Genomic DNA, 23470 nt, shown 5'->3' on the forward strand with positions numbered 1-23470 from the left:
AAGCTGACTGTACTGTAAATATTTTGTAAGAAAATAGCTATTGACGTAATTTATAGTATAATACAGGCCTAAGCCTAAATCTAAGTACATATTCTCTGTCCTCTTTTTTTCGAACAATGTCCTTCTTTTTGAAGCTTTGTGTCCTCTTTTCTATCGATGTGAATCTGGTCACCCTATTCATCTTCTTCATCTCATTCAGTAGTCATATTCAGGTCAAGATGCATATCTTCGTCCGTTTACGGGAGGGGAGATTCCTCTCCGCAAATGTTCCTGGGTTCCCAGACTTCCGCAATATCTTTGCCAGGATTCATTCCTTAAGAGCACTTCCAAGAGCGTTTCGACACCTTGGAAGGGCTGTTGGAATGGATACTGTGCTGTTTGGTTACTTTGGCGGTATGAACTTAGGACGAAGGGAATAGAGGGGGACCCCATTAGGTGAACTAGGTCACATGCGGCCGGTGGCCAGGTACACCTCATCCTCATGAATCCCATAAATTCGGTGTGTACAATAGATTTCATTATGGCCGACGTGCTGAAGTTCGATCCTAAGCCGCCCCTAGCCACTGTTGCCTTACCTAACCTAACCTAAGATGACTTTGGCTGTATTCGGCAGCAATAGTCATGAACCCTCTTTAATACTCACGATGGCGAGCTCGTCGTCGTGCTTCCTGCAGAAGACCATGTGCTCGCCCGCGTAGAAGGACTGCTCGACACGCTGTGTGAGCAGCTTCTCGGACCAGGGCAGCTCCACCAGGTGGGCCGTGAAGCTGCGATTGCGGAACTCGTCGGGCTCGCTGATGACCAGCTTGCCGAACAGCCCGTCCGCACCCCCGGCACCACCGTCCACGGTCTCCACCGTGAAGTCCTTCATCTGCTTCAGCACAGAGATGGCGCGCTGATTCGCTTCCTCGTCCAGGGCTCCAGCCGGCCCCGTTGGGAAGATCGGGGTCGTGCTGGTTGTCGTTGTTGTCGTGGTAGAGCGGGAGACCCGGTTCGAACCTTGTCTGTCACTAGAAAAGAAACACAGTAAGTCAATCATAGTGACTCCCTTACAAAGTACAGGACATCATTTTATTTTTACTATAATTTTTAATATTAACCTGGCTACGTATACCTTTGGATTAACGATTGAGAACCGGAAACATCGTTTTCTATCCACGACTGGAGTTCGATGATACTGGCTTAAAATACAAACAAATCACTTTACTAGGAATAGGAGGGAAGAAAAGTAGTTATTCCATTTACGTATACTAGGAAATATCGCAATTTTGAGTTTGATAATTTACATTAGGTTTTTGTTTAATCAAAGTACAGTACAATATTAACAAGTGTTTCTACTCACGAACTGAGCTATCCATGCGAACGTATTCATTGTATATTATACTGTCTACAGCACATTAGCGTACAATATAGAAAATGAAGTTAAATTGAAAAATAATCATAATACGGATATTTAAACACATTTTTGAAAATGGTGGCCGTTCATTCAGATACAGGCTTCAGTTCTTTTGTGCATATTATCGCACTATAGACTATTGTACCGAATTCCAATTCCCAGTTTCGTACTTCGTATTAGTAACCATGTTGAAATAATTCTGTACCTACTCTATAAAAGAGTACCTTACATACTGTAAATTCAATCTTCACTTTTGCCCGATCCGAAAAGATAAAATTACTGAGACATGTTATCTACTGTTCGTCCAAGTAGTTATGTAGCAGGGTCTTAGAAAGGGGGGAAATCACGTGACAGTTAATTACTTAACGAGGCTCTTTCATTTAAGTTATTTTAAACAGTTGTATAATATTACGTACACGTCCAATTCCTAACAGAAATTAATGTTTTCAGAAAAGAGCTAAGACAGCCCAGCCACTAGCGTTTACAGACGAGCGAGCAGAAGCGAGGGAGGGAAACAGGGATGCGACATAGGCAAACGAACGACAGTACCTGTGCGAAAATATGATTCAATATTGAAAGCTCTTTCGTCACTGGAAAACGCGAACATATTTCTGGAACGTACTATACTCATTCAGTACTGTTTACTAATATGCGGCCTTGGTTCTGTGTGGAGGGCAGTTGGAACTTCATTAGTAGAAGGGCTGGGAGAGGAGTACATTAAAAAACTCAGGTGCAATAAAAATTAAAGTAAAAATAAAATGATGCCCCTGTACAATCTAACTTACCGGACTGACGTAAAAACTGTATAGAATATTTTTTTTGCTCCTTTCTTTAAATTTTTAATTTCATTTCTCTCTTCCTTTCGTTTTAGAGTTGCCCTGGGTGGCGCAGTAAGTAAAGTGCTGGTCTTCTGTACGCGAGGTTGCGAATTCGAACCCGGCAGAGGTCGATGGTATTTAAGTGTGTTTGAATGCGATAGGCTTATGTCAATACATCTACTGGCATGTAAAAGAACTCCTGAGGGACAAAATTCCGGCACACTGGCGACGCTGATATAACCTCGGCAGTTGCGAGCGTGTTAAATAAAACATAATTTTAAATTTCGTTTTATATTCTTTCTTTTTCTTTTCTTCGTAAGTCTCATCTTTTTAGCCACGGGAGAACAAATACAACATAGTCTACCATGTCTTTTGTAGCAAATGAAACAAAATTAATTCTAGAAGAGGTTTATGCGCGAAATAATAATAATAATAATAATAATAATAATAATAATAATAATAATAATATTAATATTAATAAATATAATAATAATAATATTAATATTAATAAATATAATAATAATAATATTAATAAATATAATAATAATAATATTAATAAATATAATAATAATAATATTAATAAATATAATAATAATAATATTAATAAATATAATAATAATAATAATATTAATAAATATAATAATAATAATAATATTAATAAATATAATAATAATAATATTAATAAATATAATAATATTAATAATAATGATAAATATAATAATATTAATATTAATAATAATTAATATAATAATATTGATATTAATAATAATATAATATTAATAATATAATATTAATATTAATAATAAATATTATTATTATTATTATTATTATTATTATTATTATTATTATTAAACATCACTGAAAACGTCATTAAACAACTAACTAAAACATGTAAAGAAAAACACATACAGAAAATAAATCTTTACGAATATTTATTTCGTCGTTGATTTTACGAAACCTCATATGTGACAGTTCAGAGCATAATTTTTCAAGAGGAAGAAACAATTAATTAAACATCAATAGGCCTACAGTAATCCTATATTAACGAACGTTTTCTACCGAATTATATAATATTCTTATGTGGGTCTATTGATATTTAATTACTTTGTAATTCCTACCGAAAAAATATGCTGTGTACTGCCACATACAGTATGTACGTAGGTTTAATAAATCAACTAGGATTTGGAACGCTGGTTGACATGGTCACTGTGTACAGTACATGGGAATGATGAATAGCAACCTCTCTTACACTTCCGTAATGCAAAGAAATCTAACTATAGGGGGCTTGGTGTTTACTACTCTCAAGCAAGGTCAATTTCTGAAATCAGCAAATTAGCTTTAAAAAATGTCTGGACTATCAAATGGAGACTAGTATTTAGATCTGAGTTCAAGTCTTGGTTATGAAGTAAATAATTATATTATATAAAAATGTATAATACTTTCTTATTCTCTATCTTATTAGAAACGGAAAAGTTAATTAGGGTATTTCTCGTAGAACAGACCTGAAACAAGTCAGACATCTTGGAATGATGGTCACACACGCCCTCTGCAACAGATCCAGCCAAAATAACTGGTAGTACGTGATTGCGTGCCTCATAAACTGTACATTCTCAGTCGGCATATTATCCCTTCATTTAAAACCCAACGGAATAACACGAGCCCCTACGGCCTACACTATTATGTTTGTCTGTCTGTCTGTTTAGACACCATAGACGACTATTGATAATTTGTAAAAGCAGCAGAATATAACAAATAGAATTCATATTTAACATAAAGTAATTTATAACTTCGTCTCAAATGTAGGCTATCAACAAACTCTCAACTTATTTAATTATCGTATTTAAATTTTCTGCAATTTCTGTTCAGTAATCTTTATATGAAACGAGTCAAAGCCAGAATAGGTGAAAAAATGTCAGAAGAAAGTGAAATAGGGAAAGGAATACGATAAGGATGTCCTTCATCACATACCCTGTTCAACATCTACTTGGAGGATTTAGTGAAGAACTGTTTTCAGAACATGGGAAGGGTGATAGTAGGAGAAAGAAGAATGAAATGCGCAAGATTTGCTGATATGGCGTTGTTAGCAGAAGAGGAGACGATACTAAAGGATATGCTATTGAAAGTAAATGATAGCTGTGAGCAGTATGGAATGAAGATAAATGCTAACAAGACGAATACCATGATTATTGAAACAAAAATTAAGAAGGTAAACGTGTGAATTCGAAACGAGGCAGTAGAGCAAGTGGACAGCTTCAAATACTTGGGGTGTACTGTACTATAAGCAGTAACATGAGCTGCTTCCAGGAAGTCGAAAGGAGGATAGCAATGGCAAAGGAAGCTTTTAATAGAAAAAGGAGCATTTTTTGCGGACCTCTCGAAAAAAATAACTAAGGAAGAGACTAGTGGAGTGCTTTGTGTGGAGTGTGGTACTGTATGGGGCAGAAACATGGACATTACGACGAAGTGAAGAGAAGCGACTGGAAGCATTTGAAATGTGGATATGGAGAAGGGGAAACGTATGATATGGACAGACAGAATAAGAAATGAAGCTGTGTTGGAGAGAGCGGGTGAAGAAAGAATTATGCTGAAACTGATCAGGAAGAGAAAGACGAATTGGTTGGGTCACTGGTTGAGAAGAAACTGCCTACTGAAGGATGCACTGGAAGGAATAGTGAACGGAAAAAGGAAGTTCTGGGCAGAAGAAGATATCGGACGATAGAAGACATTAATATAATGGACTATATTCGGAGACTAAGACGAAGGCAGACAATAAGAAAGATTTGTGTGTGCTGGGTTTGCAGTGAAAGCCCTGCCATTATGCAGAAAACTGTGAATGAATCTTTACGTGAAAATGAAAGCATCGGTATTTTCTGGAAAATAAAAATCCTTCCTATGTTAGTTCTGTCTGTATTGAAGTAGGTTTACTTATAGTTAGCGCCCGTGATAATTATGATCTGGAAAAGAAAACTAATTGTGGAAGTAGTTCTGTTTTAGTTCGTATATCAATATAATCATCATCGTCATTTCTAGCCATTTCTTTAGAGGTACTTCCAATGTACTATTCGCAATATATGTACTAGTGTCCTGCAGTACTCGAACATGATAGAGACACCAAGACATTATAAGTTTCGTCTTATTTCATATGAAAAACTAATCATGAGATCTGTGCTAAAATTCTTAAGCAGTTAAAACATTAAGGTGTGATAGTGGAGGACAGCGAATATTTTTATACAAACATTACAGACAGGGCGAATATCTAACTTCGCCATACTAAATAAGCTTCAACGGAACATAGTAATGCATATTCTAATATCTACAGCAGAAGAAATTTAATTTTGAAATAGCTTTCATTCTTTAATGTATTTCTTTCAAATAATTTCGTAATTTTGAATGTAGTAAAGTATGGCTTCCATTTTCAATTGTACTGTAACACTATTACATCATTGGCTCTATAGTATTCACTCATTATTATTATTATTATTATTATTATTATTATTATTAATATTTACAAGTTTGCTCTAGAGTATGCCATTAGGAAAGTTCAGGATAACAGAGAGGGTTTGGAATTGAACGGGTTAAATCAGCTGCTTGTCTATGCGGATGACGTGAATATGTTAGGAGAAATCCACAGACGATTAGGGAAAACGCGGGAATTTTACTGGAAGCAAGTAAAGAGATAGGTATGGAAGCAAATCCCGAAAAGACAAAGTATATGATTATGTCTCGTGACCAGAATTTTGTACGAAATGGAAATATAAGAATTGGAAATTTATCTTTTGAAGAGGTGGAGAAGTTCAAATATCTTGGAGCAACAGTAACAAATATAAATGATACTCGGGAGGAAATTAAACACAGAATAAATATGGGAAATGCCTGTTATTATTCGGTTGAAAAGCTTTTATCATCCAGTCTGCTGTCAAAAAATCTGAAAGTTAGAATTTATAAAACAGTTATATTACCGGTTGTTCTGTATGGTTGTGAAACTTGGACTCTCACTTTGAGAGAGGAACATAGATTAAGGATGTTTGAGAATAAGGTGCTTAGGAAAATATTTGGGGCTAAGTGGGATGAAGTTACAGGAGAATGGAGAAAGTTACGCAACACAGAACTGCACGCATTGTATTCTTCACCTGACGTAATTAGGAACATTAAATCCAGACGTTTGAGATGGGCAGGGCATGTAGCACGTATGGGCGAATCGAGAAATGCATATAGAGTGTTAGTTGGGAGGCCAGAGGGAAAAAGACCTTTAGGGAGGCCGAGACGTAGATGGGAAGATGATATTAAAATGGATTTGAGGGAGGTGGGATATGATGACAGAGAATGGATTAATCTTGCTCAGGATAGGGACCGATGGCGGGCTTATGTGAGGGCGACAATGAACCTCCGGGTTCCTTAAAAGCCAGTAAGTAAGTATTATTTACAAGTATGAGTTCAACTGAACTCTGCGGTAGCTGAATGGTCAGACCTTCAGACTGTCACACAGGCAGCCCGGGTTCGATTCCCGGTCAGGTCTGGAAAAAATCCATAGTGACACTTGTGGCGGACAAGGTCGCAGTTGGGGTTTTTCCCGGGGTTCTTCCGTTTTTCCCCAAATTAGGCATCTACAGTATTCCGTCACCATTTCTCCATTTCATTATAATTTCGTAGCGTTCCCCGAACGCCGGCCGGCAACGCATCGAGGGGGCTGGCCTATGGACGAGTGGGGTTGCCTGCTCGAAACTTGGACCAGAGAACCTTAGAGTGGTCGGCCGGTGTGTTTGGGAATGCGTCACCAGAGGGCTAGCGCAATAGACCTGAACAAGGTCGCAGTGCTGGGCCATAGTGCTCCCCTCCGTTAAATTCAATTCAATTCAAAATGGGTTCAACTATTGGTTGATTTATACAAATCAAGATACTCGTATATCAAAGATTCTAAGAATTGTAGATTTATTTATCTTCGTAAGATTCTTTCCGTACATAAAGAAACACTTTCTTTTTTTAGAGATGATGTTACAGTATTTGCTTTTCGCTAAGTGTGTATTTCACAACTGTAATTTTAACCAACATGATACTTCTTCCCCTTAATTATATCTGTAGTGTTCGGGTAAAGGAGCATAAGTAATTTTTTTTGTGCAGATGAACACACAAGGTAAATTATAGGCCTACAAGTGTGTTGTGCAAAAATAAAAACAATACTAGCAATTGATGTGTTTTATTTGTGTAGCATATTATTTGCAATAAGAGTTCCAAGTTTAATTTTCATTTAACTCCAAACTGATTTTTATGACTTATCTCACTTTACCGAAACAACACAGAATGATATATATATTTGATGTTACTATTTAGATTCTGTGTATGATGATTGTTGCATAACACCCAGTATAATAAGCATTTTTCCTACTTATTAATTGTATTATGTATAGAGATGGGAAAAGTTATTTTCTCGTAACAGTTCCAACTGTTCCAGTTCCATGAAAATACTAGGTTCCAAATAACAGTTCCAAAATAACAGTACCACCATATAATATAGCCTACGCCGAAGTTCGCTCCACAGCACCGGATCGAATCCCTCCTCCATTGTTTTTCCCTTTGTGGCCTGACTCCATGTTGTTACCATAACAGATAAATTCTGTAGGATCAGAAATTAATTTTTACATTATATATATATATATATATATATATAATTTGATGTGGAAACTGTACCAAAATAAAACACACCAGGAATGAACGAAACTCCTCCAGAGTCAAGTCTCTAATTCAGTTCTGTCATTCTGTGAAGCGTGTGACACAATTTATTTATGTTAAAACCCTTTAGTCAAAGTAGTTTATGCAAACATTTGGGTAAAAAAGGCAATAGTATAAGTCGAGGGCCATGAGAAAGTCCAGAAGTCATACTGACAGTATTGACACCACGAAACCAGTTACGTTATATTTATGCACGACGCCAGTTCAGGATTAAAAGTTGGTATTGATTTTGTCCCTGAAAATTGTTAAAAGTAGCCAGATCTGATAACACTGCAGCAACGGTTGTCATAATGTAGTTCCATACACGGCCGACTTGATGCTAGCTTCGCTTCATCTTTGAAAGCGAATGGAGCATCAAGTCGGCCGTGTTCCATAACATCGAGTAATATTGTAAAATGTAACAGCAAGGATTTTGTATAACAGGTACAGTACTACTAGTATGTAATGTAACAGTGATGTTTTGGAACAGGCCGTTACGTTATTTTATAGTCATAACTCATAATGTAGTTCCATAACGTCGAGTATTTTTTGTAACAGGAGTATTTAATGTAACAGTGGAAGAGCCACGTACTACTAGTACGTAATGTAACAGTGGTATTTAGGAATATGTACGAACGCTAAATGATCACATACTTCCCTGCATGTCATGTGATGCAGTACGATGTCATAATGAGTCGAGATGTGAATTCCTGGAAATGAAATCTTTTCTAATGCTAAATTGAATTCGTAGATCAGGTTTGCTCGAAGCAGGAAATGTAATGTAATTTTAAATCATTTGTAAATTGGTCACAAAATCGAAATGGATCACAGCGGTAAATAAAACCTAACCTATTCTTCCTCTTCTGCTTAGCTGAAGGTCACAGTAGTGTTCAAATCCTCCAAAAATGCGTAAATAAAAGCTATAATCATTTCGGCCGTGCTAAAATTCATATTAATAATGTACCGTCATGAAGAATAATAATCTAATTGTAATGAAATATGAAAATTTACCGTTGTACTTTTTTTTTTAACAAAAGAACTTCAATAATACAGTCATGTTTCAACAGATTTTAGTTTAATTTCAAGAATTGGTAATGAAACTAAAACTGTAAAATAGTTGGAAATAAAACATAACCTATATATTTTCATCTCCCTTGATAAAATTCACAATGTAGTTACTATAATGCAGGCATTATGTTATTTGATAGAATCCTATACTTCATTAACATCAGTTCCAAGATAATGTGTACATTTTTAAAGACTATCTTCGTATTTTTACTATTTATATTTTACTTTAATTTCCAACATTCATTTCAGTACGACGAAAGGATTCCCAATTCTGCTTTCAAACAGTGGCGCCAACTTATATGGGCTCGTGGAATCCGAACCCATCCAATAATTTATCGTGTTGTGAGATTTATTTAACTTAAGGCTCGTCAAATGTTTGAGCCCACCCACTGTTTTTCAAAAGTTGGCGTCACTGCTTTCAATAGTACCAAACATGTTCCGTTCTGTGGAACAGGCGTTGTCATAATGTAGTTCCAAAGTGAAAAGTGTATTTGTAACCGCAAGTATTTCGTACTTGCTCAGAGCAACACTGTTACTTTGGAACATAGTGTTCCAAGGTGCTGTTACTTTTTGGAACAGTTCCAAGCAAGGAACGGTTCCAACATAACTGTTACTTTATTTTCTCCCCACCTCTAGTTCGTTGCCGTTCTTGCAAAAAATGCACAGACTCTGTTTATTATAAAATTAAAATTGGATGAACAAGAAACTTAACATTCTTTCTGTGTAAAATTGAGGTTTTTCTGTTACCGGATCCACATAATTCCTTCTCATTCAGATAACGGATAAGGAGAATTAGGATCGCATCTACTATAGTAGATCTACGTGAGATCGGCACAAAAGAGCAGATGTCACGTCGCTTACTTGTTATCCGAAAGCGGCAGCTTGAGAAACATCCGCTCCACTGTGTCCATGTCCACGTCGTAGAACTGCCTGACGCCGAACGTCTCGAAGAAGTACTTGACGGGCGTCATGCTGTAGCAGGCGGCCAGCGGGGTGCGCGGGTAGTACAGCACGAAGGCCAGGCACATCTCCTGCTTCGTCGAATACCCACCCTGCGAACACGAGGTCTCTGTTACGTTGCATGCTTCCTAACATAAATTACATTTAACAATCCCTTAAATGACAGGGACTATTAACCGTTGTTATGATGGTTTAATTTTAGTATAAAAATATTGGTCTCAGAAGATTAAAGGGTTAGGTACAGCTTACAGCAGTAAAATTTTGGAAATATTCAACATTTTTTCCTCCATTACTGTATCTTGTACAGTAATGAAAATTAGTATCTGTAAAACACTGTTCTTCTACTATACGATTAAAATATTTTTACGATTAAAAAAATTATAATTTCGAGGGAAAAATTGATTCGGGGCCGGGTATCGAACCCGGGACCTTGGTTAAACGTACCAACGCTCCCCAAACTGAGCTACCCGGGATCTCTATCAGACCCGATTCAATTTTTTCGATCTATATCCACAGACCTCAAAGTGGGCTGACAACCGTCAAGCAACAAACATTGAGTGCACACTAACTCTGTGTGACTTAAATTGTGGTTTTCTGTTAACGCACAGTGACGCGTGTTATGCAAATAAAGCTTTTAGGTATATCTCCCTGTAAAGTTGATTTGAATAATTTCGAGGGAAAAATTGTTCCGGGTTTTATACCCGGCCCATGGAACAATTTTTTCTCGAAATTATTGAATAAACTTTACAGGGAGTTATACCTGAAAACTTGATTTGCTTAAAAAATTATATATTTTTTCAAAATTCAAAATACTGGCAGTTCACTTTGCAGTGATAAAGCGTTTCCCTCATAACTAAAAAACTATCTAACATTCTGTGATGAAATTTTTTGTATTTATGCATGTCATAACTACAATATGATGCAAAATTACTTCTCTACCTTCGATAGATTGTCTGATAAAAATAAATTAATTTAAAAAATGATCAAATATCAATATTTTCTTCTAACACAAAATAAAAAAAAAAATATATTTTTAAGGAATGTAGTTGAAAGAGCATGATATTGTAGACCTGAGTTTCAGCAATAAAATAAATGAGAGAGAACATGAAAAAGTTTACAAGTTTGAGTTACATGAGGGAAATGCTTCATCACTACACAGTGAACTGTGAACACAGTTTTGAATTAAAAAAAGAATATATATATATATATATATATATATATATATATATATATATAAATAAATTTTTTTAAATCGTAAAAATACATTTTTTTTCATATAGCAGGACAAAAAAAAAATAAAGTAAAATATTTTTAAGATTTAAAAAAACATTATATATATATATATATATTTTTTTTTTCATGTAGCAGGACAGTTAATCCTGAAAAGACAAAGTATATGATTATGTCTCGTGAGGGAATATTGTGCGAAATGGCAATATAAAAATTGGAAATTTATCTTTCGAAGAGGTGGAGAAGTTCATATATCTTAGAGCAACAGTAACAAATATAAATGATACTCGGGAGGAAATTAAACACAGAATAAATATGGGAAATGCCTGTTATTATTCGGTTGAGAAGCTTTTATCATCCAGTCTGCTGTCAAAAAATCTGAAAGTTAGAATTTATAAAACAATTATATTACCGGTTGTTCTTTATGGCTGTGAAACTTGGACTCTCACGTTGAGAGAGGAACATAGGTTAAGGGTGTTTGAGAATAAGGTTCTCAGGAAAATATTTGGGGTTAAGAGGGATGAAGTTACAGGAGGTAGAGAAAGTTACACAACACAGAACTGCATGCATTGTGTTCTTCACCTGATATAATTAGGAACATTAAATCCAGACGTTTGAGATGGGCAGGGCATGTAGCACGTATGGGCGAATCCAGAAATGCATATAGAGTGTTAGTTGGAAGGCCGGAGGGAAAAAGACCTTTTGGGAGGCTAAGATATAGATGGGAAGATAATATTGAAATGGATTTGAGGGAGGTGGGATATGATGATAGAAACTGGATTAATCTTGCTCAGGATAGGGCTCAACGGCGGGCTTATGTGAGAGCGGCAATGAACCTTCGGGTTCCTTAAAAGCCGGTAAGTAAGTAATTAATTATGTCAGGTGAAGAATACGATGCGTGCAGTTCTGCGTTGTGTAACTTTCTCCATTCTCCTGTAACTTTATCCCTCTTAGCTCCAATATTTTCCTAAGCACCCTATTCACGAACACCCTTAACCTATGTTCCTCTTTCAAAGTGAGAGTTTCACAACCATACAGAACAACTGGTAATATAACTGTTTTATAAATTATAACTTTCAGCTTTCTTTGAAAGCAAACTAGATGACAAAAGCTTCTCAACTGAATAATAGCAGGCATTCTTCATGTTTATTCTACGTTTAATTTCTTCTCGAGTGTTATTTAATATTGCCATTTCGTAATTAAACGAAAACAGGAAATAAAGATAGCAGAAAGAAATACTAAGTACAAAAGTAAAGGAATTTATTAAAGTTACTTCCTTAGGCCTACTTACTTACTGGCTTTTAAAGAACCCGGAGGTTCATTGCCGCCTTCACATAAGCCCGCCATCGGTCCCTATCCTGAGCTAGATTAATCCAGTCTCTATCATCATATCCCACCTTCCTCAAATCCATTTTAATATTATCTTCCCATCTACGTCTCGGCCTCCCTAAAGGTCTTTTTCCCTCCGGCCTCCCAACTAACACTCTATAATGCATTTCTGGGTTCGCCCATTACTACTACATGCCCTGTCCATCTCAAACGTCTGGATTTTGAGTTCCTAATTATGTCAGGTGAAGAATACAATGCGTGCAGTTGTGTTGTGTAACTTTCTCCATTCTCCTGTAACTTCATCCCTCTTAGACCAAATATTTCCCTAAGAACCTCATTCTGAAACACCCTTAACCTATGTTCTCTCAAAGTGAGAGTCCAAGTTTCACAACCATAAAGAACAACCAGTAATATAACTGTTTAATAAATTCTAACTATCAGATTTTTTGGTAGGAGACTGGATGTTAAAAGCTTCTCAATCGAATAATAACACGCATTTCCCATATTAATCTGTGTTTAATTTCCTCCCGAATATCATTTATATTTGTTAGTGTTGCTCCAAAATATTTGAACTTCTCCACCTCTTCAAAAGATAAATTTCCAATTTTTATATTTCCATTTCGTACAATATTCTGGTCACGAGACATAATCATATACTTTGTCTTTTCGGGATGTACTTCCAAACCTATCTCTTTACTTGCTTCAAGTAAAATTCCCGTATTTTCCCTAATCATTTGTGGATTTTCTCCTAACATATTCACGTCATCCGCATAGACAAGCAGCTGATGTAACGCGTTCAATTCCAAACTCTCTCTGTTATCCTGAACTTTCCTAATGGCATAATCTAGAGGAAAGTTAAAAAGTAAAGGTGATAAGAAATAAAAATAGCAGAAAGAAATAGGGAGTAAAGGAATTTATTAAAGTTATACGAAAAATAATTTAACTTTCATGTAAAGAGAAGAAAAAATGAAGAAGAAAATGTGAATCAACGTATAGCAAGGACAGAATGGAGGAAAAATAGAAAGGAAACAAGAGAGAGAGAAATAGAGAGAAAGTGAAAGCAATAAGATGTAACTTCACGCTTTTGAGAGTACAAATGCCCGTTTGAAATGGGAAGCTCGCAACAGCATCGCCACTCACGAAGGTGGGCTCGGTCCTGTTGGGCGTCTGGTACACGCACTCAGTGACCAGCTCGTCGCCCGGCAGCACGGCCACCTCCTTGGGCAGCACTCTGGCCTGCTGGTAGTTGAAGTCGTAGTGGTCGTCCTCGGCCACACGCGGCAACTCGCGGCCGTTGCGGATGTGTCGCAGACGCAGCTTCTTGCCCGCCAGGTGCGAGTGCAGCACCACCGACACCAGCTTGATGCCCGTCTTCGGGAACATCTGCAACCAGCGCAGTGACGGGAGTCTATTACTGCATTTCTATTTATTAGTCTGTCTATTGCCAAATGAAGATATTCCATAATACCAGGGAGGATCGAAAAGTAATGCACAACAACTTTTTGTGGCAACGTATTTAATAGTTAAGCAAAACGAAATAATGCAGAAAAAAGCTACAGGCATGAATAAATATATAATAGGATGCGAAACTGCGGTCAGCACCATCTGGCGGCGGGGAGCCGAAGTAAGATGATCAGCGCCCAACGTCGTAGGTGGTGAACATTAGAACTACGTGTTGGGTACATTACCCAGAGTTCTCTATTTATCTGTTCGAGATATTGCTCGAAGAGACAAAATGGCAGACAGAAACTTGCTAATAAGTGAACATAAAGTGGTACTACATGTGTGTAAGCAGTGTATGTTAAACAGTGATGTTTATGGACGTTGTAAAAATAGTGTTGTTGAATGTATTGTAAAGTAATTGTAATATAATAAATTGAACTATCTAACTAGTTTTTGCAAACTTTTCCATTGCGCTGTACAATAAATACCCAAAGAATACAATCCCAATTATCTAACCTTTTGCTTTATTTTTTTGCCTCTGGTTATATTTTAATTGGGTAGTGTAAAATAGATAGTCTCTTTTATCTTCCTGTTGGCTCCGGTAAGAATTTTTAGTAGAAGATGCTGTGAGGAATAAAAATGTAAATGTTTTATTTTAAATTTGGTTAGTTTTGAATATCGATGAGGGTGGGAGGGAATACTTTCTGCACAGTTTAACATTTTCGTCACCAGGTGCGCTGCTAAATGCATGGAGTAATTAGTTACTCTTTTCGCTACTTGGTGCGCTGCTAGATGTAATAACGCCCCTCCTCCCAACAGGTGGCAGCAAGATCAATTTCTACAACAGCGCCTCTAGTATGTGTTACGGGAAACTCAGTAAGTTTCGCATCCTATTATATATTCATCCATGCTACAGGTTTTACCTATTTTCAACACAGGAACCAAGTCTCTCGACACATTTCCCCCATCGTGACACCATGTTAAGTACACCTCGTTCATAAAACTTTGTTTTCTGAGCGTATAACCACCTGCGCACGACTGATTTCACTTCTTTATCCGAACCGAAATTTAGCCTCCTAGAATTTTTTTTCACTGGTCCGAAGAGGTGAAACTCGGTGCGAGGTCTGGGCTGTAGGATGAGTGACTGCCGTCTCAATGAGCGTATTCCGAATCTCAGCGCTGAGCAATCTGATGGCATCACGGTGTTCCGAATTTCACCGATGGCGACACTGATGCTCCACCAGTGTCGCACCAGTGCCATCAGCTTGCAGAGGTGGTGGCAGTCTCCATCAGCCGCCATCAGTGAATCTGATTGGCTCTTGTATAAGGCGGGAATTAGCAGACGAATGCCATCGTGCACTGTTGTGTCATGGCGGTGTGTTCTGCTTTGGTTCTGCTGTATTGTTTGTAATGAGCACAACGTAAAAACAATATGTTAATGGCTTATGAGCGAACGTGTCAACGGACCAGTTATTACTATCGGTTCAGAAAAATAAATTGTTTATGCTCTATTTTCTTTGAACGAGATGGCAGTACGGAAATTTCGCAAAATTTTGCTAGCGTAGCACAGACAACAACTTGTACAGTCGCCATGACAGCCATCGATCCTTCCAGCAGTTTTGTTCCTATTTCGCTGCAGCGTGACGTCATTGTTATCCAACGGTCCAGTGAGACTCGGAATACGCTGAATTTCTCTGACATTCGATGGAGTTGCAGCAGTCACTGGTCGGCCGGAACTTGCTTCGTCGGTAAGATTTACTCGACCCTCTTCGAAGATGTTGCTACGGTCCAGACAATCAGCACCATACACCTTTAAATTTCCCTGTGGATTTCACTCGGACGTTTTTGTTTTGCTTAGAAAAATGGACTACACCTCGCTGCTCTTCACAAGTAGACGATGCTAGTACACGTTCAATCTTTACTCGATAGTTACCGCTCGTTCCGCCAGGGTGAAACCTAATTGAGCCATTGCTGTCTGTAGTGCAAGATTCAAACTATCTGCCAACTTTGAACATCCTAGCCAAAATAGTATTTTAAAGAAATTGTTGTGCGTTACTTTCCGATAGTCCCTAGTAAAATCGTCATGGCACTATCTGTTTACTTAGGAATTTATGAATGGCATTGAACTGTTATGAATACAAGTAAAATTGTGACGACTTTTGGGTACAATTCGTAACCATATTTTGTTACAGATTTTTAATCCAATATGATGGATGTCGAAATTTCTGTATAGTGTATAATGCTAAATGTGACGCACCGTTATCCGAACTGCTAGAACGCCGTCTTTCCACGCTAGTGACCCGGGTTCGATTTCCGGCGTGTTCGTGCGAAATTTGTAGTGGATGAAGATGGTGTTAGGTTGTAGGTGTTTGTACCTAGGTTTGGTACTGTAGATCTTGCAATTTCCAAGACAGTGAAGAGGATCTGAGACCATAGCTTGACCGCCAAGGTCACCAGATCTAACACATGTACTTTTCATTATGGAGATTCGTATTGATATGCTGAGGAATATTTGGATAAAGGTTGACAACAGGCTTGGCATCTGCCGTGCTGAAGATTAAAATCGCAAAGCTTAATGTATCAGAAAATGTTGTTTCAATTAACTACGTTTTAAATTTGAGTTATGAATTTTAATTTTACAGTTTGTTATTATACAGAGTGTTTAAAAAATACGGGGCATAATTTCAGGTATGTATTTCCCACATGTAGACAATCAAAATAGTTCATTACAACTTGTGTCCGGAAATGCTTCATTTCCGGGTTATGGCCTTCACAACATTGAAATTCACCGGAACGTTTTTCTTTCCGCAGGTCGTTGTCATTACAGAAGATATTCAAAATGTCCACCTCCTGTTTGAATACAGACCTCACATCGATGTCTCATTGACCTGCGAACACGATCCCAAACTCCAGGAGTATTGCGTATGTCCTCAGAACATGCCACAATTCGATTCCGAAGGGATTCCAAATCAGGCACCGGAGACGAATAAACCAATGATTTTAAATGGCCCCACAAGTAGAAATTGCTAGCACATCTGGCCGCGAAACCAGGTGGCCCGGGTTCGATTCCCGGTTGGGGAAAGTTGCCTGGTTGAGGTTTTTTCCGGGGTTTTCCCTCAACCAAATATGAGCAAATGCTGGGTACTTTCGGTGCTGGACCCCGGACTCATTTCACCGGCATTATCACCTTCATCTCATTCAGACGCTAAATAACCTAAGCTGTTGATAAAGCGTCGTAAAATAACCTAGTAAAAAAAAGTAGAAATCGAGAGGGTTCAGATCAGGTGAGCGTGGAGGCCAAGCAATTGGGCCACCTCTACCTATCCATCGATCAGGAAACCTTCGATCCAAGTACCGGCGAGCCGTACGACTGAAGTGTGCAGGAGCGCCATCATGCAAGAAGTGAATGTGTTGACGATTGATCAGTGGAGTGTCTTCTAAAACATGAGGTATGGTGTTTTCCAGGAAGTTTGTGTACACCTGCCCCGTAAGTCTGTTTACAAATACATGGGGTCCAACTAATCGATCACCAATGATACCTGCCTCATGTTGAGGGAGAACCGCACTTGGTGATGAGATGGAACAGTTGCACGTGGGTTTTTATACGCCCATACATGCTGATTGTGGAAATTTGTTATGCCATCTCGTGTGAACTGTGCTTCATCTGTAAATAATACTAAGGCAGGAAAGTTCGGATTTACACCATACTGCTGCAAGAACCACTGACAGAACCTAACTCGTGCAGGGTAATCTGCTGGTGACAGGGTCTGTACACGTTGCAAATGATAAGGATACAATTGATACTCTTTCAACAGTCTCCAGACAGTGGTATGAGGAACATTGACTTGCAACGCTACCCTTCGTGTGCTGATAGAAGGAGTCATGTTCACAGCCTCCAGAATCTCCTCCTGTACTTCTGGAGTTGTACATCTTGGTCGTCCCCTTCCCAAAGCAGGAGAGTTAAATTTTCCATACTCGCACAGACGGTAATGGAGACGTACAAATGTCTTCCGATCTGGACATTGTCGCTGTGGGTACCTCTCCTGGTACAAACGACGAGCCAGCGCAGCATTGCCGTCCGCCTTACCGTACATGAAGTGTATCTCTGCCAGCTCTTGATTTGAATACATGTCGCACAGTCTAACGCCTACACAACACTGAATGTAACCTTCGCCTCGGAATGAACTGTCAGAGTGCCCTCTTAATGTCTCCTTTGACGGCAACGACCTGCGGAAAGAAAAACGTTCCGGTGAATTTCAATGTTGTGAAGGCCATAACTCGGAAATGAAGCATTTCCGGACACATGTTGTAATGAACTATTTTGATTGTCTACATGTGGGAAATACATACCTGAAATTATGCCCCGTATTTTTTAAACATCCTGTATAGTCAGTTCTCAATCTCCATGATAACCATTGTTACATTAATTGCAAGATCTGCACTACCAAACCAAGATACATTTATTTATCTTTGACGTATGTGTTTTAAGTTACAGCCATTTCTTTTATTGGTGTTTTAAGCGGAAAACTGTGTTATTTTGTTAATTTTTGTTACATTTGTAATGTGTGTGACAGGCTGCGGTACGAGCAAGACATACATATAGACTGTGAACTTCATTACCCCTACCAAGAATAAAGAAATTTGACTCAATGCAAATTATTTCATACATCTCTTTTCACGTTTTTGATTAGATTTTAATTACATAAAATGACCATTCAAATTCTTTCAGTAATATTGTGAATTATATAGCAACAATAGCAGTAAACAGTTTGCATTGAAGGGTTGTCTAACTTGTTTCCACTACTCCATGGGAGTCTACTTTTATCAATGTTACCAGTGTTACATACGTCGTTTAGTTGACTCACCTGGTTAGTGCATTGCGAGCTGCAGTATCCGGCGGTGCGGTACTCAGGCTGGTGGGGCGGCACGATGTGCAGAGGTGTGATAGTGATGCCGTTCACCAGGATGCCGCCGTCGTACTGGCGCAGATTCTCCGTGTAGTGGATCCTCACGCCTGAGCTGTCCCGCACTGCAGTAAATACAGCCCATTAAAACAATGACCTTGTAGATGTTCATATTGATTATATGACTAAAAATATTTTCTTTGTATTTCAATTAATATTGAAAGCAATGGCATATGCTGTACCTGGAGTTTGGGTGTTCTGTTCAAAATATATAGTTGGTCTATCTCGCACAATTATTATGGGCCTAAGTGAAATATCGGGTCAACATTAACTGCCATTTTTAATATATAATTTAGTATTATTTATATTTAATAACTATGGGGCGGATGTTGATGATCTAAAAATCTACTTAAAATGATCATTAAAATGCCCTTAAACTAATGGAAAAATGACATAAAATTAAAAAAAAAAATATTTAAATATTATTCACCGTACTCGCACCACAACTTCTTAAAAATTAATCACCTTGTTTCAATGACTGCCCTGCAAATGCCGGAGAAAGGATGCAACCACAAATAAATTATTCAAAATTGCATTATCTATGATCAAACAATAAGCATGGTCAGCAAAATAACCTGTTTGAAGTTCCACAACCCGCTAACTATTGTACATTTTCATATTGTGAAATAGAAAAATGTCTAGTGTATTGTTCGCTTTTTGTTTTATATTGTTGCGCTAAATTCGGAAGTGGCGGTGTAGGCGTACCCTTATTCACTATATGTAATTTCTCTCCTAGTGGGCGAGAAGAGAATGGCTTTTGCAAAAGATCTTTTACAGTGTACATTTCCAAGTGGTATTATCATTAAATAAGTAATTTAAAATTTTCACTTGCGCTGGCACACACTATGAAGCCTAGTAAAACCTAAAGACAGTAAATTCACTCACACAAACAGTAAACACACACGTCAAACACAATATTTTGTAACGCTACAACTGACAAGTGGGCCTGCCTGTATACAGGACGACCTGCGAGCTTGAGAGAAGCGAGTATCCCCACCATGCCACCTTGCGCGCGCAGAGAATTATAGCAGTCTCTCAACAGGGGATGTTCTTTTGTACGGACAGGACAACCAGACCAGACCTCATCCCACTTCGTCAGGCAGAGCGTACGTTATAAAACGAAAGCCGTTCTGGGGATGGTGTGCACATTCAACCAGCAGACATTTAAAATATTTAAATGGTAATAAATTAAAATTAGTCTTGAACTATATACGTCAACTTCCAATGAGATTACCACGCAATTAAATTGTGATAAATTAAAATTATTGATGCATTATATAAAACAACTTAAAATAAAAAAGGAGATTGCCGAATTTACAGGGTGTCCAGCGCACACCTTGAACACCCGCAATATACGCACCTGATTGAAAGGATTACACAAATTTGTCTTGGAAACAATACATATATACAATTTAAACTACACTGTTACGGGGAGGAATCAATAGCCACGAGAGATTGACAAGGAAAACCATAGGACTTCTATTGAGGATCTCTATTGAGGATCTGTATACACTGTTACGGGGAGGAATCAATAGCCACGAGAGATTGACAAGGAAAACCATAGGACTTCTATTGAGGATCTGTATACCGTACCATAGCTTTGGTACTCATGATGTTCAGTAGAAATATTTCTTCTTCAAGTGTAACAATGGTCTGGCCCTCCAGGTTAGGGGCTATGGTAATCGAATCACACTGAAAATTATTTAGTGAAGAACTCAAAACTGAAATAAGTGATGTCGGAACATGTTTTAGCCTGCTCTAAATCGACATGTGCAGAAGAAGAAAAAGAAGAAGAAGCAGAGATATTGTCTGTCATATACAAGAGCTCACAGAGAGATTTCATTCTTATCTGTTCGTTCCAACAGTGTAGTGAGTTGGCGATTTGTTTTTCTCTGCAGTTTTTGTGTGTTGTGGTGAAAAAGTCTGGAGGCCTATTTAAGTTTCCCTCGCAGAACTTGTTTTACCTATATTACTTATTACATCTTTGCTTTATCATAGTAATAAAATATTGCCCCGTAAGACCAGCATACGATAGAGCACATCACTCATATCATTCATTCGTAGTGTTCTGCACTGCAAACCCAACATTTTACAATCTTCTTTCTGTTCCGTCTTTCTCTTAGCCTCCGCATAAGATCCCTATATCTTAATGTTGTCTATCGTCTGATATCTTCTTCTCCTTCGAACTTTTTTCCTGTTCATCATTCTTTCCAGTGCATCCTTCAGTAGGCAGTTTCTTCTTAGCCAGTGACCCAGACAATTTCTTTTCCCCTTCCTGAACATTATCAGCATTATTCTTTCTTCACCCACTCTTTCTAGCACACCTTCATTATAGAGGACAACAAGATACGTAAATAGTTCGTAAGAAAATACCCGTTTATTTGCAGTTTATTCTCTTAGTCTTAGGCCCCAATCGTACGATAGCGGAATAAATCTTGGAACAGTCTAAAATGGAGCTCCGTGTTGTGTGTCGTTCGTTTATTCCAAGGTTATCTATTCCATAGTTAGCAGAATTTGAACAGAGTTTGGCAATACTTTAAATGCTGTTTTGTTTAAAAAGTGCATCTATTAGTATATTTTTAAATATATCTGAACATATTATTAGTATTTTGTCTACGGAGTTTATTATATGAATCAAAAAGATTAGAAATCAAAACTATAACACAGAAGATACATTTCAGCTAGTTAAGATAGTGAATGACTGTAATTAGGTGCTAGAAAACAACTGATGTCATGTCATATCGTCCATAAAAAAACAAGAGCATGGGAGTCTGTAGCTAGGTTATTTGGTAGCCTACTTAGACTAACACCTACAATAAATGTAGAACGTAATATTCTTATTATAATACTACAATATTGCCTTACGAATTTGTCTAAAATATAATTTTAATTATTAAAAAAAATTAGCATTTCTTCACAATGATGATGATGTGAACTATTTTTACCTGTCTTTCATGTGTTCCAAATCATCACTGATTAATTCCAGTAAGCTTAAAACAGTGTCCATTTTTAGTCTTTCCAGAAATTCTTCATCGCCACACTCATTTCATACATAAAGTCTGTTGTTATGCCTTACATTCTTTTCTTTCCGCCTTCTCAAAAATATATGAAGAGTCCACTGCAAGAATGATGGATATCATTTGGAATATATTTTTTAGGAGAAGCAATTGAAAGTTTGAAATGCCTAGCGCTCAAAGCTTAACTGTGATTTTCCGATCATTACTGGACAATGACTATCAGTGTTAATGCCATGTAACTCTCTATGTACATTCTATATGTCTTAAGCTATGCATTGACAGTCTTGGTTCATTTTCGACAAGTGACATCCATCATTCTTGCAGTGGACTCTTCATATTGCATAGCAATTCACAATCAGTATCAGACGTTGTCTAATGCTCCTGTCATTTTAAAATTTTATTATTTAGAATTATAGTTAGTAATTTAACAGCGATAGAAAGTATGGAATAATTATGTCGTGCCATATGACGTCATATTGTTGTAGAAGAAGGCAGAAAATAGGAAAGATTGGAGAATGGTGGGTTTGTAATGAAAGACCAGTCCTGGAGCAGAACGTGTGCGTGTGGATACTTTTGTACTTTGGCACTCTATGATTTCTTTAGTGACCATTGCTGCCATTAAATTCAGTTACTTACTGTATATACAATTTCATCACTTGTACTTTGGCACACTATGAATTCTATAGTCAATATTGCTGGCATTAAATTCAGTTACCTATATACAATTTCATCATTTGTACTGTGGCGCTCTACGATTTCTGCATTGAATATTGCTTCCATTAAATTCATTTTCTGAAAAAAGTGCAGATGAACTGCTTACCTCGTCTAAATTCTGGATTGTCGTAGTGAATCTCCAACATGAAGTACTTGGCCTTATCACCATCAGACAATGGCAGCCCTACGTGGTCAGGAAGAAATTCACCTGAAAGTATAAGTGCAAAAATGAATAGACCTCTCAAACATTTCAAATTACTCAAATAACTATTCACTAATAGGTATAAGAAACAGCTGAATGTCAACCAATCAGAGCCATCTATCACTGCAATAGAGACTCTAATGTTTTAAATGATCGATTTTTTAATCGATACTGCTTGGAATTGTGTCCTCTTACGTACATAATTTATAATGGCAGAAGGTTAAATATTTAAATGGTTAATGGTTAAATAGGTTAATGAATTCAATATTTTACTTAATCGTAATATGTGATGTCATTTTTATGAATTGTTTATTGTTCTATCAACGAAATAGTCTTAATAAATATAGTCTAGGTTTTGATTGCCTCTTTATAAAATACTCGGTATTAATTAATTATGATTCATTATCTATTAATAGTTTTCTACCTCTGTTGAAATTTTATGGAAAGCCTATTTTTGATATTTTCAGACCGATACTATACGTATTGTATCAGGTAACAGTGTGAACTCAACGTGTGACCAGAAAAACTTCTACTCGTAATCTCTACTTAAGACAACACGATGTATCAAACCGATAACAGACAAACATTAATGTTTTTGGTGAGATTCGAACACGTGACTGTGG

General features: G+C 37.3%; 1 protein-coding gene across 1 annotated transcript in view; it reads right to left on the reverse strand.

Moving 5' to 3' along the window:
- LOC138700253 (MOXD1 homolog 1) overlaps positions 1 to 23470 on the reverse strand; it is a 232565-nt gene that overhangs the window by 12226 nt on the left and 196869 nt on the right. The window contains exons 6-10 of the mRNA XM_069826746.1: positions 22752 to 22853; positions 18816 to 18979; positions 13648 to 13890; positions 9850 to 10040; positions 644 to 1010 (exon numbers count right to left, since the gene is read on the reverse strand). Coding sequence (XP_069682847.1) covers positions 644 to 1010; positions 9850 to 10040; positions 13648 to 13890; positions 18816 to 18979; positions 22752 to 22853 — 1067 coding nt within the window. The remainder of the gene's footprint in view (positions 1 to 643; positions 1011 to 9849; positions 10041 to 13647; positions 13891 to 18815; positions 18980 to 22751; positions 22854 to 23470) is intronic.

The sequence above is a fragment of the Periplaneta americana genome, chromosome 5 (genome assembly GCF_040183065.1).
Source record: "Periplaneta americana isolate PAMFEO1 chromosome 5, P.americana_PAMFEO1_priV1, whole genome shotgun sequence".
Classification (NCBI taxonomy): domain Eukaryota; kingdom Metazoa; phylum Arthropoda; class Insecta; order Blattodea; family Blattidae; genus Periplaneta; species Periplaneta americana.